This window comes from Phocoena phocoena, chromosome 16, assembly GCF_963924675.1.
Source record: "Phocoena phocoena chromosome 16, mPhoPho1.1, whole genome shotgun sequence".
NCBI classification, from domain to species: domain Eukaryota; kingdom Metazoa; phylum Chordata; class Mammalia; order Artiodactyla; family Phocoenidae; genus Phocoena; species Phocoena phocoena.
The window spans coordinates 22,255,019-22,269,905 of record NC_089234.1 but is presented as its reverse complement, the minus strand read 5'-3'; the positions used below and the strand labels follow the sequence as shown (position 1 = coordinate 22,269,905).

The window sequence follows — 14,887 nt, the reverse complement described above, 5'->3', positions numbered from 1 at the left end:
CTTTGGGGAATGAGAATGAAGTCAGGAAGTGGACCTACTTTTCCCTTGATACACTGGAATACTACTTATCTTTTTATTGTCATCGTTGCTACTTCTGGTGGTATAAAAGTAATTAATGCTTATAGTGTAAACTCAAACCATTTCATTGCTAATATACTGGGGACTGATGAGAACTGAGGTCTCTATCGCCTTCCCGCAGTATCTCAGCAGTGCTCGCCTTATCCAGATATTGATATGCATGCCGTTCAATATGGAAATTCGATTGGAGGGGTGGAAAGTGAAAAGCAGAAATGAGATGTCCAGTTCCTACCCACAACAAGAATTAGTGAGATGGTGGCTATACAAAGTTGTGATTTTCCTTTGATTTTTATCTCAGCTTATAAAATGCTGGTTTGAGTTTCGTTTCAGAAACGGTTTGGGGGCAGTCTTTTTCATAGCTGGTTAAAGGGCCAAGGTTGTTTTTCTCCAGTGAAAGAGATTAGTCCTATGGCAAGTTGTTACAAGGTTAGTCACTCAAGCATATAGACATGGAGACCAGTAATTGTCCCCTGTCCCTGCTGGCACGGATCACTACAAGTACAGAAAAAATTCAGGTCACTGGCCAGGTCTTTCATTTCAGAAGTAAAAGGGAGAAGCAATAAAGCTCAAACTTGGTACTGCAGGTTGTCTTACAAGATGATGCATATAGGTGAGCATAAATATAAAACTGTAGACCCATGTGTAATTACCACGCAGAGAATTCTGATAAAAGTTATATTCTTGGGGCTTCCCTGGTGGCGCAGTGGTTCAGAGTCCGCCTGCCGATGCAGGGGACACGGGTTCGTGCCCCGGTCTGGGAAAATCCCACATGCCGCGGAGCGGCTGGGCCTGCGAGCCATGGCCGCTGAGCCTGCGCGTCCGGAGCCTGTGCTCCGCAACGGGAGAGGCCACAGCAGTGAGAGGCCCGCGTACCACACAAAAAAAACTTATATTCTTTTCCTCCAAATTACATATACATACTGGCATACAATTTCAGGGAGTCATGAGTTTCTCATGCTCGTCCATTAGCCCTAAGGGACTCTACACACCCTATGGTTAAAGGCCCTTCTGTAAGAAGACGTGCCCAATGGTGACACACACAGATATTTATTAAGTCAACACACATCAATGTGCCAGGCTCTGAGCTACGTTTTGTGAATGGAACCAAGATTAAATAAGATACAGTTTTTCACAAAGATTTCAATCCAAGAGTTGGGTCAACGTTTTCTCTCTAACTACGTAGATTACATACATACACACACACACACACACACACACACACCTATACCTATATTAGGTAAATCAACAGAATGTAGGTTTCCTTTTTATTATTATAATGTACTCGGTAGCAGTTTTAATGTATTAGGTGCACACAAGGCGTGTGCACATGCAAACATACACACACACACAGGGTATTTAAACAGTAAAATCTCTGTTTACTGGATGAGGACCTGTCAATTTGTCCTCGGTTGAACACAGGGGCCAATAACAAATGCCACATCCAATAATATTCCAATAATACTTCCTGTGACTGACTGTAATTTAGGTTACTCTCTTCAGCTTGCTTCCCAAGGCAGAGAGGTAGTACAAGAAAGAATAACATCCTTGTCGTGGTTGTTAACTACGAAACATCCAGATTTCAGAGCACAGTTGGCAAGAAATGTTTGTGTAGGTCACAGACCTTCGTAGAGCAAAAGCTTTCCAGAGCTCAACTCCCCTCAAATATGGAGACTTCAATTGAAACAGAAATTAATTATAAAACGTAATCCAGGGAGATTTGAAATGACACTAAAACTAAACTTCGAATAACAAGCCCACATAAGCATTTGCCATCCACCCCATGGCGATAAGCAAAATAAGCAAGGAGGGATTTTTTTCTGTGTCACATGTCTCAGTGCATTGTCTACAAAATTCCTAAACCCATTAAAATCAGAAAAAAATTACTTGTTACAAAGTAAAAAAAAAAAATCATATTATTTTGGCATACACCCTACCAGATGTATGGCCTAGAATATAAACAATGGGTTTCATATACTAAACAGTAATGAAAGGATGGAGAAAAAAGAGGGATCCCAATTCTGGAATGCGGAGAGAGATAACATAGAGATACTGCATTTCTTGGAGCAAATGACCAGCCTGGAGTCTGATTTTTTTTTTTTTTTTTTTTTTTTGCGGTATGCGGGCCTCTCACTGTTGTGGCCTCTCCCGTTGCGGAGCACAGGCTCCGGATGCGCAGGCTCAGCAGCCATGGCTCACCGGCCCAGCCGCTCCGCGGCACGTGGGATCTTCCCGGACCGGGGCACGAGCCCGTGTCACCTTCATTGGCAGGCGAACTCTCAACCACTGCGCCACCAGGGAAGCCCTGGAGTCTGATTTTGATAAATACACTCTCAGTTATATTTGCTAATAGCTTGCTACTCTGACCTCTCTCCATGTTCTTTCCTTCCTCCTCCTGTTTCTTTGACCTAAAGCCATGTTTACTGACTCTCTTGGAGAACGACAAACAGACAGACAGACACACAGAGGGAATATGATACTGAGAAAATCTCATTGATTTTTATATTTAGTCAGGTCAGGAGTTATGCTTAGATCCTTTATTTCAATTGGTAGGTTTTGTTTTGTTTTGTTTTGACAGGGATAACTTTTCAGATTAAATCCCTTTATTGAATTTTCACACTTGGATAGTTTTTGAAGATGCTGTCTTTGCTGAAAAGTAAAATAAAATAAATAAAATTAGAACGGATATATTTCATGCCTTGTGAAAGCTGAGCCTGAGATGACAGTTTGGCATTATCACCCTCCGTGCCTGCAGGGAGCACAGGAATAATGTTGGGTGAGAGAAAACGTGCCGATCAGGGAAAGCGACAGCCGTGTTGTTTTCAGAATACGGGGTAATGTGCATTAAATGACACAAGCCAGAAAGCAGCATTATCTCCCAAAGCTTGAAAATAAGATCAACCTGGGATGCTACCAATTCCATCCAGAGCTTTCTAAACAAGGGGTGTAGTCATGGGAGACAGACCCTAAAGCTCTTTCATTAGTCTTTCGTTGTGGGACTTTGTTACTATAAGCGTGTTCCACAGACCAGAGGCATCGGCTTCACCTGCACTCTTGGGCCCTTACTGAATCAGAATCCACATTTTAACAAGATCCCTGGGTGGGTCATATGCATGTTCAAGTTTGAGATGCAATGCTCTAAATTTATCAGATAACCTGGTAAGTGAGGTTAGGTAGCCAGCTGGTAACCCTGACAATTGGTCAACTATGTGTTCATTCATTCAATAAATATTTATTAAGCTCCATCTGCATGTAGACACTGTAGAATGTGCTGGAGATGCAATACTGAGCAAAGGTATACTTGGCTCCTGCACACATAGAACTTAATAGGCTGGTGGAGAGGAAAACTTGTGATCAAATGGAATGTGTAATTTCAAACTAAGATGAATACAATAAAGAAAAATAATAGAGTTGGATGAAAGCAAACAAAATAAACTGGTTTAGATTAGGACTTCGAGAAAGACTTCCTTAAGAAGTGGATGCTCTCCCTGGATTTGATCTAGTTCTACGGTTATTCTGGATGTTATCATTGGGGGAAGCTGGGTGAAGGGTTCAGGGGAACTCCATACTATTATTTTGCAACTTCTCTGTGAGCCTAAGATTATTTCAAAAAGTTAAAAAAATTAGAAATGATGCTTAATCTTAACCTGAACCATCTTCAGTAATACGTTACACTGAATTGGTCAGGGAAGAGGGAATAAAGAAAGGTATTCCAAGCAGAGGAAAGAGTAGGTATTAGAGTCTTGTTATGGAGACATAGAACTTCGCAGTTTCTAAGAATTGAACGCAAACCCAAAGGCCTGCAGGTGATGACCGAGGAGGCCACAGAGTGAGATGAGGCTGAGGAAGTGGGCAGGCGGCAGATTACGCTGCAGCTACGGGTAAAGGTGAGAACTGTGTTCTTTATTACTAGAGCAATGGGAACTAAAACGAAGCTCTAAACAGACGGCATGGCAACTTCTGACTTAAGACAGCTCTGGCTACTGTGTACTGAGAACTGAACCATGGCATCCAAGATAATATTATCAGCTCTGGTCACCACCAGAGAGAGCACACTTTATAAAGAAGTGGGGGGCTTCCCTGGTGGCACAGTGGTTGAGGGTCCGCCTACCGATGCAGGGGACGCGAGTTCGTGCCCCGGTCCGGGAGGATCCCCCGTGCCGCGGAGCGGCTGGGCCTGTGAGCCATGGCCGCTGAGCCTGCGCGTCCAGAGCCTATGCTCGCAACGGGAGAGGCCACTGCAGTGAGAGTCCCGCGTACCGCAAACAAACAAACAAACAAACAAAAGAGGTGGGAAAGCAGCTCTAAACTGTTGAGATTATTCTGTGTCAGGTATAATCTGGGCACATTAGATATCAGAGCTCTGCCTGAGTTTATAAAGCAGAAAGGAGATGGTCAGCTTGGACGCTGATCTATCCCACACTGATTCTGCCAAAGAATATATTCATTCCCCAAAGGGGGAAAGAAACCTCTGGAGATAAAAATATCTCCCTGTGCGCACATAGTAATGGAGTAGGTGTGGTTTCTGGAGAGTCTGGATGGCAGGGGTGACCAGCTTCTTTGAGCTGTGAGCTGGTAAACCATGGGTATCATTTGCCTTTGCATCAGAAAAGTGGAGGGCAAGCGGACAGGCTCAGTGTCGGTGATGATGAAGTGTGTGAATAGCGAGGGATATTTTTAAAACAGAGGAGGTCTCAAAAATTAGATTATCACCCTCTGGCTCAGTGCTGAACAACTTCGACCAGCCTCTTGGCACTGTGGTAACTGCAGAGTCTGTTCTCTTCCTTTTCTCTGCACTTGAGACCTCTTTCTTTTCACCTGGGTTTTCTCCCCTCAACTATTTTCCTTCTACGCATTACCCCCTTTTCTCTTTTTCCTTTTTCCCTTTCACCTGTAGTTCCCTAGTAGTACCCCCTGAAAGGCTTAGCCCTCCTGGAGAACCTCAGGAACAACGAAGGGGAAGGAAATCCATGTTGTTGTTGTTTAAATATATTACTTAAACTTTCTATGCCTTGGTTTCTTCATCTGTAAAATGGGAACCACCACCTATGAATTGTAGTGAAGATTAATTGTGATAAAGTATAGAAAGGCCTTAGCATAATTCTTGGTACAGGGCAAGTGCTTAGTAAATATTAGCTACTTTAGGAATCATTATTATTAACTTCTTTAATTTACAGTGAAGAAATGGAGGCATAAAGAGTTTAAGTAACTTTTTCAAGGTCACACAGTGAGTGAGTGAACTTGTGAGTCATGCAGACATGGCTTCGGATTGTGGATCTTCAGCTTTGCTCTCCATCGTGTGCTGAAGCCAAAACGTCCATAGGAAACACAGTCTTTCACTGTAGCCAACCTAACTAGGGATGTTCAGAACCACCAACTGACTTTTGCCTCCTGCCGCTTACGATGGGGGACAGACAGGATGATGCTCTTCTACAAGCCCTTTCCAAGTATTTGGTCAATCTCCCACTAGACAGTGAGGCATTGCCTGGATGATATCTGATAAAATAAGGAAACTGGCAAAACAAATCAAAACAAAAGAGCAGCGATAATGCAATAATAACAAGTGTTTACTTAAAAAATAAGAAATTTTGGAATTTTATCATCTCCTGCAAAGAAAAACCCCTTGACTGGATGAGAGTTGTAGAGAATTATTAAGACAACTCTAGGTAACTGAGGCCAAAAAAAAAGTCCTCAGGTCCAAACAACTCAGGTTATTGATGATCGCCACTGTGATTTCCCTTAACACAGATGCGATTCATGGCAGACCGATAAAATTAATTACTATTAACTTTGTGGAAAAGTTGCTTTACTAAAGTTGCTTTACTTACGACCATCCACAGTTCTGGCCTCGAGATGCACAAGATCTGGTTCCTTGTTCGACCCCATCACAGACCTAAATGATGGAGAAACATCAACATTAATGAATTCCCATGTGCCTCAGGGAAACTCAGCTGAGCCCACAAACTACTAATGCTCACGGGATTCTAAAGCCACATCCTTAGGATACATCTAGTGTATTTACTGATATAGCCTGACAGTACAATTTTCACTTCAAATAAAACCTACAAAAAATCCTTTACTTGATGAAGGCCAGGCTTGACTGTGGCAAGGATACTGTGTGTTATTAACTCCGACTTGCAAATGAGTGCCATGCATGTCATATGTAACAGTCTCACTGACAGTATATTAAACTTTCAAGAGTTGTCAGGCAGATGACAGGCAAGCTGCTTTACCTGGGTGACTTGAGCAGTGATTTACACACAGCAAACTGATCTAGTTAATGTTTTCATTTGAAATTTGCAGAACTACCTACTACTATCCTATGAACAGACCACATGACCCAACCAACGTAGTGGCCAGAACAGCCTAGAGTGACCATTCTCTGTATTGTTGAACCTGTGTGAGTGGGAAATACAGATGCACCCATATTACGATATGTGCCAGAAATTACAGTGTAAGTAAAATACAAGTCTATTTAAAATGCCTTGGAGGGCTTTCCTGGTGGCGCAGTGGTTGAGAGTCCGCCTGCCAATGCAGGGCACACGGGTTCATGCCCCGGTCCAGGAATATCCCACATGCCACGGAGCGGCTGGGCCCATGAGCCATGGCTGCTGAGCCTGCGCGTCTGGAGCCTGTGCTCCGCAACGGGAGAGACCACAACAGTGAGAGGCCCGCGTATCGCAAAAATAAATAAATAAATAAATAAATAAATAAATAAATAAATAAATAAATAAATAAAATGCCTTGGAGAGGACCCTCAAGATGGCGGAGGAGTAAGACATGGAGATCACCTTCCTCCCTACAAATACATCAGAAATACATCTACATGTGGAACAACTCCTACAGAACGCCTACTGAACGCTGGCAGAAGACCTCAGACTTCCCCAAAGGCAAGAAACTCCCCACGTGCCTGTGTAGGGTAAAAGAAAAAAAGAAAAAACAGAGACAAAAGCATAGGGACAGCACCTGCACCGGGGGGAGGGACCTGTGAAGGAGGAAAGGTTTCCACACACTGGGAAGCCCCTTCGCGGACGGAGACTGCGGGTGGCAGAAGGGGGAAGCTTCGAAGCCACGGAGGAGAGTGCAGCAACAGGGGTGCGGAGGGCAAAGTGGAGAGCTTCCCGCGAAGAGGATCGGTGCCGACCAGCACTCACAAGCCCTAGAGGCTTGTCTGCTCACCCTCTGGGGCGGGTGGGGGCTGGAAGCTGAGGCTCGGGCTTCGGTCGGAGCGCAGGGAGAGGACTGGGGTTAGCGGCGTGAACACAGCCTGAAGGGGTTAGTGCGCCACGGCTAGCCGGGAAGGAGTCCGGGGAAAAGTCTGGACCTGCCTAAGAGGCAAGAGACTTTTTCTTCCCTCTTTGTTTCCTGGTGCTCGAGGAGAGGGGATTAAGAGCGCTGCTTAAAGGAGCTCCAGAGACAGGCGCGAGCCGTGGCTAAAAGCGCGGACCCCAGAGACGGGCATGAGACGCTAAGGCTGCTGCTGCCGCCACCAAGGGGCCTGTGTGCGAGCACAGGTCACTATCCACACCCCTCTTCCAGGGAGCCTGTGCAGCCCGCCACCGCCAGGGTCCCAGGATCCAGGGACAACCTCCCCGGAAGAACGCACGGCGCGCCTCAGGCTGGTGCAACGTCACGCCGCCTCTGACGCGGCAGGCCCGCCCCGCACTCCGTGCCCCTCTCTCCCCCCCGGCCTGAATGAGCCAGAGCCCCCGAATCAGCGGCTCCTTTAACCCCGTCCTGTCTGAGCGAAGAACAGACACCCTCCAGCGACCTACATGCAGAGGCGGGGCCAAATCCAAAGCTGAGACCCTGGGAGCTGTAAGAACAAAGAGAAAGGGAAATCTCTCCCAGCAGCCTCAGTAGCAGCGAATTAAAGCTCCACAATCAACTTGATGTACCCTGCATCTGTGGAATACATGAATAGACAACGAATCATCCCAAATTGAGGAGGTGGACTTTGAGAGCAAGATTTATGATTTTTTCCCCTTTTCTTCTTTTTGTGACTGTGTATGTGTAGGCTTCTGTGTGAGATTTTGTCTGTATAGCTTTGCTGCCACCATTTGTCCTAGGGTTCTATCCGTCTGTTTAGGGTTTTTTTTTTAAATATTTTTTTCTTAATTATTTTTTTATTTTAATAACTTTATTATATTTTATTTTATTTTATTTTAATTTATCTTCTTTCTTTCTTTCCTTCTTTCCTTCCTTCCCTCATTCCTTCCTTCCTTCCTCCCTCCCTCCCTCCTTTCTTTCTTTCTTTCTACTTGTACTATTTCTTTCTTTCTACTTTTTCTCCCTTTTATTCTGAGCCGTGTGGATGAAAGGCTCTTGGTCCTGCAGCCAGGAGTCAGTGCTGTGCCTCTGAGGTGGGAGAGCCAACTTCAGGGCACTGGTCCACAAGAGACCTCCCAGCTCCACATAATATCAAATGCCGAAAATCTCCCAGAGACCTCCATCTCAACACAAGCACCCAGCTTCACCCAACGACCAGCAAGCTACAGTGCTGGACATCCTGTGCCAAACAACTATCAAAACAGGAACACAACCCCACCCATTAGCAGAGAGGCTGCCTAAAATCATAAGTCCACAGACACCCCAAAACACACCACCAGACATGGACCTACCCACCAGAAAGACAAGATCCAGCCTCATCCGCCAGAACAAAGGCACTAGTCCCCTCCACCAGGAAGCCTACACAACCCACTGAACCAACCTTAGCCACTGGGGACAGACACCAAACACAACGGGAACTACGAACCTGCAGCCTGCAAAAAGGAGACCCCAAACACAGTAAGATAAGCAAAATGAGAAGACAGAAAAACACACAGCAGATGAAGGAGCAAGATAAAAACCCACCAGACCTAACAAATGAAGAGGAAATAGGCAGTCTACCTGAAAAAGAATTCAGAGTAATGATAGTAAAGATGATCCAAAATCTTGGAAATGGAATGGACAAAATGCAAGAAACATTTAACAAGGACCTAGAAGAACCAAAGATGAAACAAACAATGATGAACAACACAATAAATGAAATTAAAAATACCCTAGATGGGATCAATAGCAGAATAATTGTGGCAGAAGAATGGATAAGTGACCGGGAAGATAAAATAGTGGAAATAACCACTGCAGAGCAGAGTAAAGAAAAAAGAATGAAAAGAACTGAGGACAGTCTCAGAGACCTATGGGACAACATTAAATGGCCCAACATTCGAATTATAGGGGTTCCAGAAAAAGAAGAGAAAAAGAAAGGTAGAAAATATTTGAGGAGATTATAGTTGAAAACTTCCCTAATATGGGAAAGGAAATAGTTAATCAAGTCAAGGAAGCACAGAGAGTCCCATACAGGATAAATCCAAGGAGAAATATGCCAAGACGCATATTAATCAAACTGTCAAAAATTAAATACAAAGAAAACATATTAAAAGCAGCAAGGGGAATACAACAAATAACACACAAGGGAATCCCCATAAGGTTAATAGCTGATCTTTCAGCAGAAACTCTGCAAGCCAGAAGGGAGTGGCAGGACATATTTAAAGTGATGAAGGAGAAAAACCTGCAACAAAGATTACTCTACCCAGCCAGGATCTCATTCAGATTTGATGGAGAAATTAAAACCTTTACAGACAAGCAAAAGCTGAGAGAGTTCAGCACCACCAAACCAGCTTTACAACAACTGGTAAAGGAACTTCTCTAGGCAAGAAACACAAAAGAAGGAAAAGACCTACAATAACGAACCCAAAACAATTAACAAAATGGGAATAGGAACATACATATTGATAATTAGCTTAAATGTAAATGGACTAAATGCTCCCACCAAAAGACACGGATTGGCTGAAGGGATACAAAATCAAGACCCATATATTTGCTGTCTACAAGAGACCCACTTCAGACCTAGAGACACATACAGACTGAAAGTAAGGGGATGGAAAAAGATATTTCATGCAAATGGAAACCAAAAGAAATCTGGAGCAGCAATTCTCATATCAGACAAAATAGACTTTAAAATAAAGACTATTAGAAGAGACAAAGAAGGATACTACATAATGAACAAGGGATCGATCAAAGAAGAAGATATAAAAATTGTAAATATTTATGCACCCAACATAAGAGCACCTCAATACATAAGGCAAATACTAACAGCCGTAAAAGGGGAAATCAACAGTAACACATTCATAGTAAAGGACTTTAACACCCCACTTTCACCGATGGACAGATCATCCAAAATGAAAATAAATAAGGAAACACAAGCTTTAAATGATACATTAAACAAGATGGACTTAATTGATATTTATAGGACATTCCATCCCAAAACAACAGAATACACATTTTTCTCAAATGCTCATGGAACATTCCCCAGGATAGATCATATCTTGGGTCACAAGTCAAGCCTTGGTTAATTTAAGAAAATTAAAATTGGTTCAAGTATCTTTTCCGACCACAACGCTATGAGACTAGATATCAATTACAGTAAAAGATCTGTAAAATATACAAACACATGGAGGCTAAACAATACACTACTTAATAATGAAGTGATCACTGAAGAAATCAAAGAGGAAATAAAAGAATACCTAGAAACAAATGACAATGAAAACACGATGACCCAAAACCTATGGGATACAGCAGCAGCAGTTGTTCTAAGAGGGAAGTTTATAGCAATACAATCCTACCTCAAGAAACAGGAAACATCTCAAATAAACAACCTAACCTTACACCTAAAGCAATTAGAGAAAGAAGAACCAAAAAAAACCCAAAGTTAGCAGAAGGAAAGAAATCATAAAGATCGGATCAGAAATAAATGAAAAAGAAATGAAAGAAACAATAGCAAAGATCAATAAAACTAAAATTGGGTTCTTTGAGAAGATAGACAAGATTGATAAACAATTAGCCACATTCATCAAGAAAAAAGGGATAAGACGCAAATCAATAGAATTAGAAATGAAAAAGGAGAAGTAACAACTGACACTGCAGAAAAACAAAGGATCATAAGAGATTACTACAAGCAATGATATGCCAATAAAATGGACAACCTGGAAGAAATGGACAAATTCTTAGAAAAGCACAACCTTCCATGACTGAACCAGGAGGAAACAGAAAACATAAACAGACGAGTCACAAGCACTGACATTGAAACTGTGATTAAAAATCTTCCAAGAAACAAAAGCCCAGGACCAGATGGCTTCACAGGTGAATTCTATCAAACTTTTAGAGAGAACTAACACCTATCCTTCTCAAACTCTTCCAAAATATAGCAGAGGGAGGAACACTCCCCAACTCATTCTACAAGGCCGCCATCACCCTGATGCCAAAACCAGACAAAGATGTCACAAAAAAAGAAAACTACAGACCAATATCACTGATGAACATAAATGCAAAAATCCACAGCAAAACACTAGCAAACAGAATCCAGCAGCATATTAAAAGGATCATACACCATGATCAAGTGGGGTTTATCCCAGGAATGCAAGGTTTCTTCAATATATGCAAATCAATCAATGTGATACACCATATTAACAAATTGAGGTACAAAAGCCGTAAGAAAATCTCAATAGATGCAGAAAAAGCTTTCGACAAATTAAATACCCATTTATGATAAAAACTCTCCAGAAAGTGGGCATAGAGGGAACTTACCTCAACATAATAAAGGCCATATATGACAAACCCACAGCCAACATCGTTCTCAATGGTGAAAAACTGAAACCATTTCCACTAAGATCAAGAACAAGACAAGGTTGCCCACTCTCACCACTATTATTCAACATACTTTGGAAATTTTAGCCACAGCAATCAGAGAAGAAAGTCAAATAAAGAGGAATCCAACTTGGAAAAGAAGAAGTAAAGCTGTTACTGTTTTCACCTGACATGATACTACACTTAGAGAATCCAAAAGATTCTACCAAAAAACTACTAGAGCTAACCAATGAGTTTGGTAAAGTAGCAGGATATGAAATGAATGCACAGAAATCTCTTGCATTCCTGCACACTAACGATGAAAACTCTGAAATAGAAATTAAGGAAACACTCCCGTTTACCACTGCAACAAAAAGAATAAAATACCTAGGAATAAACCTACCTAAGCAGACAAAAGACCTGTATGCAGAAAACTATAAGACACTGATGAAAGAAATTAAAGATGATACAAACAGATGGAGAGATGTACCATGTTCTTGGATTGGAAGAATCCACATTATGAAAATGACCATACTACCTAAAACAATCTACAAATTCAATGCAATCCCTATCAACCAATGGCATTTTTCAAAGAACTGGAACAAAAAACTTCACAGTTTGTATGGAAACACAAAAGACCCCAAATAGCCAAAGCAATCTTGAGAAAAAAATGGAGCTGGAGGAACCAGGCTCCCTGACTTCAGACTATACTACAAGGCTACAGCAATCAAGATGGTATGGTAGTGGCACAAAAACAGAAATATAGATCAATGGAACAGGATAGAAAGACCAGAGATAAACCCTCACACGTATGGTCACCTTTTCTTTGATAAAGGAGATAATAATATGTAATGGAGAAAAGACAGCCTCTTCAATATGTGGTGCTGGGAAAACTGGACAGCCAGCTACATGTAAAAGAATGAAATTAGAACACTCCCTAACACTATACACAAAAATAAACCCAAAATGGATTAAAGACCTAAATGTAAGGCCAGACACTATCAAACTCTTAGAGGAAAACATAGGCTGAACACTCTATGACATAAATCACAACAAGATCCTTTTTGACCCACCTCCTAGAGAAATGGAAATAAAAACAAAAATAAACAAATGGGACCTAATGAAACTTAAAAGCTTTTGCACAGCAAAGGAAATCATAAACAGATGAAAAGACAACCCTCAGAATGGGAGAAAATATTTGCTAAAAACCAACACAGGATTAATCTCCAAAATATACAAGCATCTCATGCAGCTCCGTATCAAAAACACAAACAACCCAATCCAAAAATGGGCAGAGGACCTGAATAGACATTTCTCCAAAGAAGATATACAGATTGCCAACAAACACATGAAAGGATGCTCAACATCACTAATCATTAGAGAAATGCAAATCAAAACTACAGTGAGGTATCACCTCACACCAGGCAGAATGGTCATCATCAAAAAATCTACAAACAATAAATGCTGGAGAGGGTATGGTGAAAAGGGAAACCTCTTGCACTGTTGATGGGAATGTAAATTCATACAGCCACTATAGAGAACAGTATGGAGGTAGCTTAAAAAACTAAAAATAGAACTACCATATAACCCAGCAATCCCACTACTGGGCATATACCCTGAGAAAACCATAATTCAAAAAGAGTCATGTACCACAAGGTTCATTGCAGCACTATTTACAATAGCCAGGACATGGAAGCAACCTAAACGTCCATCAACAGATGAATGGATAAAGAAGATGTGACACATATATACAATGGAATATTACTCAGCCATAAAAATAAACAAAATTGAGTTATTTTTAGTTATTATATTTAGTTATTTTTTAGTGAGGTGGATGGACCTAGAATCTGTCATACAGAGTGAAGTAAGTCAGAAAGAGAAAAATACCATATGCTAACACATATATATGGAATCTAAAAAAAAAAAAAAGGTTCTCATGAACCTAGGGGCAGGACAGGAATAAAGAGGCAGACGTAGAGAATGGACTTGAGGACTTGGGGAGGGGGAAGGGTAAGCCAGGACGGAGTAAGAGAGTGGCATGGACATATATACACTACCGAATGTAAAATAGCTAGCTAGTGGGAAGCAGCCTAATAGCACATGGAGATCAGCTGGGTGCTTTGTGACCACCTAGAGGCGTGGGATAGGGAGGGTGGGAGGGAGACGCAAGAGGGAGGGGATATAGGGATATCAGTATATGTATAGCTGATTCACTTTCTTATACAGCAGAAAGTAACACAACAATGTAAAGCAATTATACTCCAATAAATGTTTTAAAAAACAATACAAAATAAAATGCCCGGAGGCACGTATTATTTAGTCTTATCTTGCAGTGAGCCATATTAAATCGAAAATAAGTATTCTATTATATAAGCAATATGGGCCATCATACTTTAAGACTTTCATTCAGCAAGATTAACTAAACTTGGGACTATCTGTAATTTTTTTCATCAGGATTTGCAGACATCCATTTAATCTGTTCCATTTCCATGTGTAAAATAGTAACATGCCTTAAAACTGGTCTTCCTCTGCCTCCCCGGAGGCCCTCAGCCCCACCATCAAATCCATACGAGAATATGAAGATGTTAAAAACGCTCATTACATTCAGGACTCAGTGTGGTCGCCAAGACCCATTTCACTTTTTCTGCCCCATGTCCTACCACACAGGAAGATCTGCCACTCCTCAAAGTGCCTCATTCCTTTCCTCTGCCCTCTGGGAGCCTCTGTATGTTTTTCTCTCCAGCTTGAAAGGCCCTTCTCCAGTTTCATCATGTCTTCTTTGACTCATTTTTGAGACACATCTGAAAGGTCACTTCCTCCATTAACTATTTCCCAGTTATACCAGGAAAACTGCTCTCTTCCTAAGTATTTCTTTTTTAATACAAATTTTGTAAAAGTTTGCTACAAGTAATTATTTTATATCTTTCCCTATATAAAAGCAGCATCCCACCACCCTGTACACACGCACACCAAACTGAGAGCCCTGGAGTAGCTTTGTTTTAAACACTTTATATTCACATGTATATATGAATAAAATAATGCCTGAGCTGTAACAGACAGTCAAATGTTGAAAGAAAGAAGGGAGGGAGGGAGGGAGGGAGGGAGGGAGGAAGGAGGGGAGAGGGAGAAAGGGAGGGAGAGTGTTTAA

The 14,887-nt window shown here is 41.8% G+C and overlaps 1 protein-coding gene across 4 annotated transcripts in view; it reads right to left on the bottom strand.

Moving 5' to 3' along the window:
- SORCS1 (sortilin related VPS10 domain containing receptor 1) overlaps nucleotides 1-14,887 on the bottom strand; it is a 573,760-nt gene that overhangs the window by 155,790 nt on the left and 403,083 nt on the right. For all 4 annotated transcript variants that reach the window (XM_065894238.1, XM_065894235.1, XM_065894236.1 and 1 more), the window contains exon 6: nucleotides 5,904-5,968. In XM_065894238.1, the coding sequence (XP_065750310.1) occupies nucleotides 5,904-5,968 (65 nt within the window). The remainder of the gene's footprint in view (nucleotides 1-5,903; nucleotides 5,969-14,887) is intronic.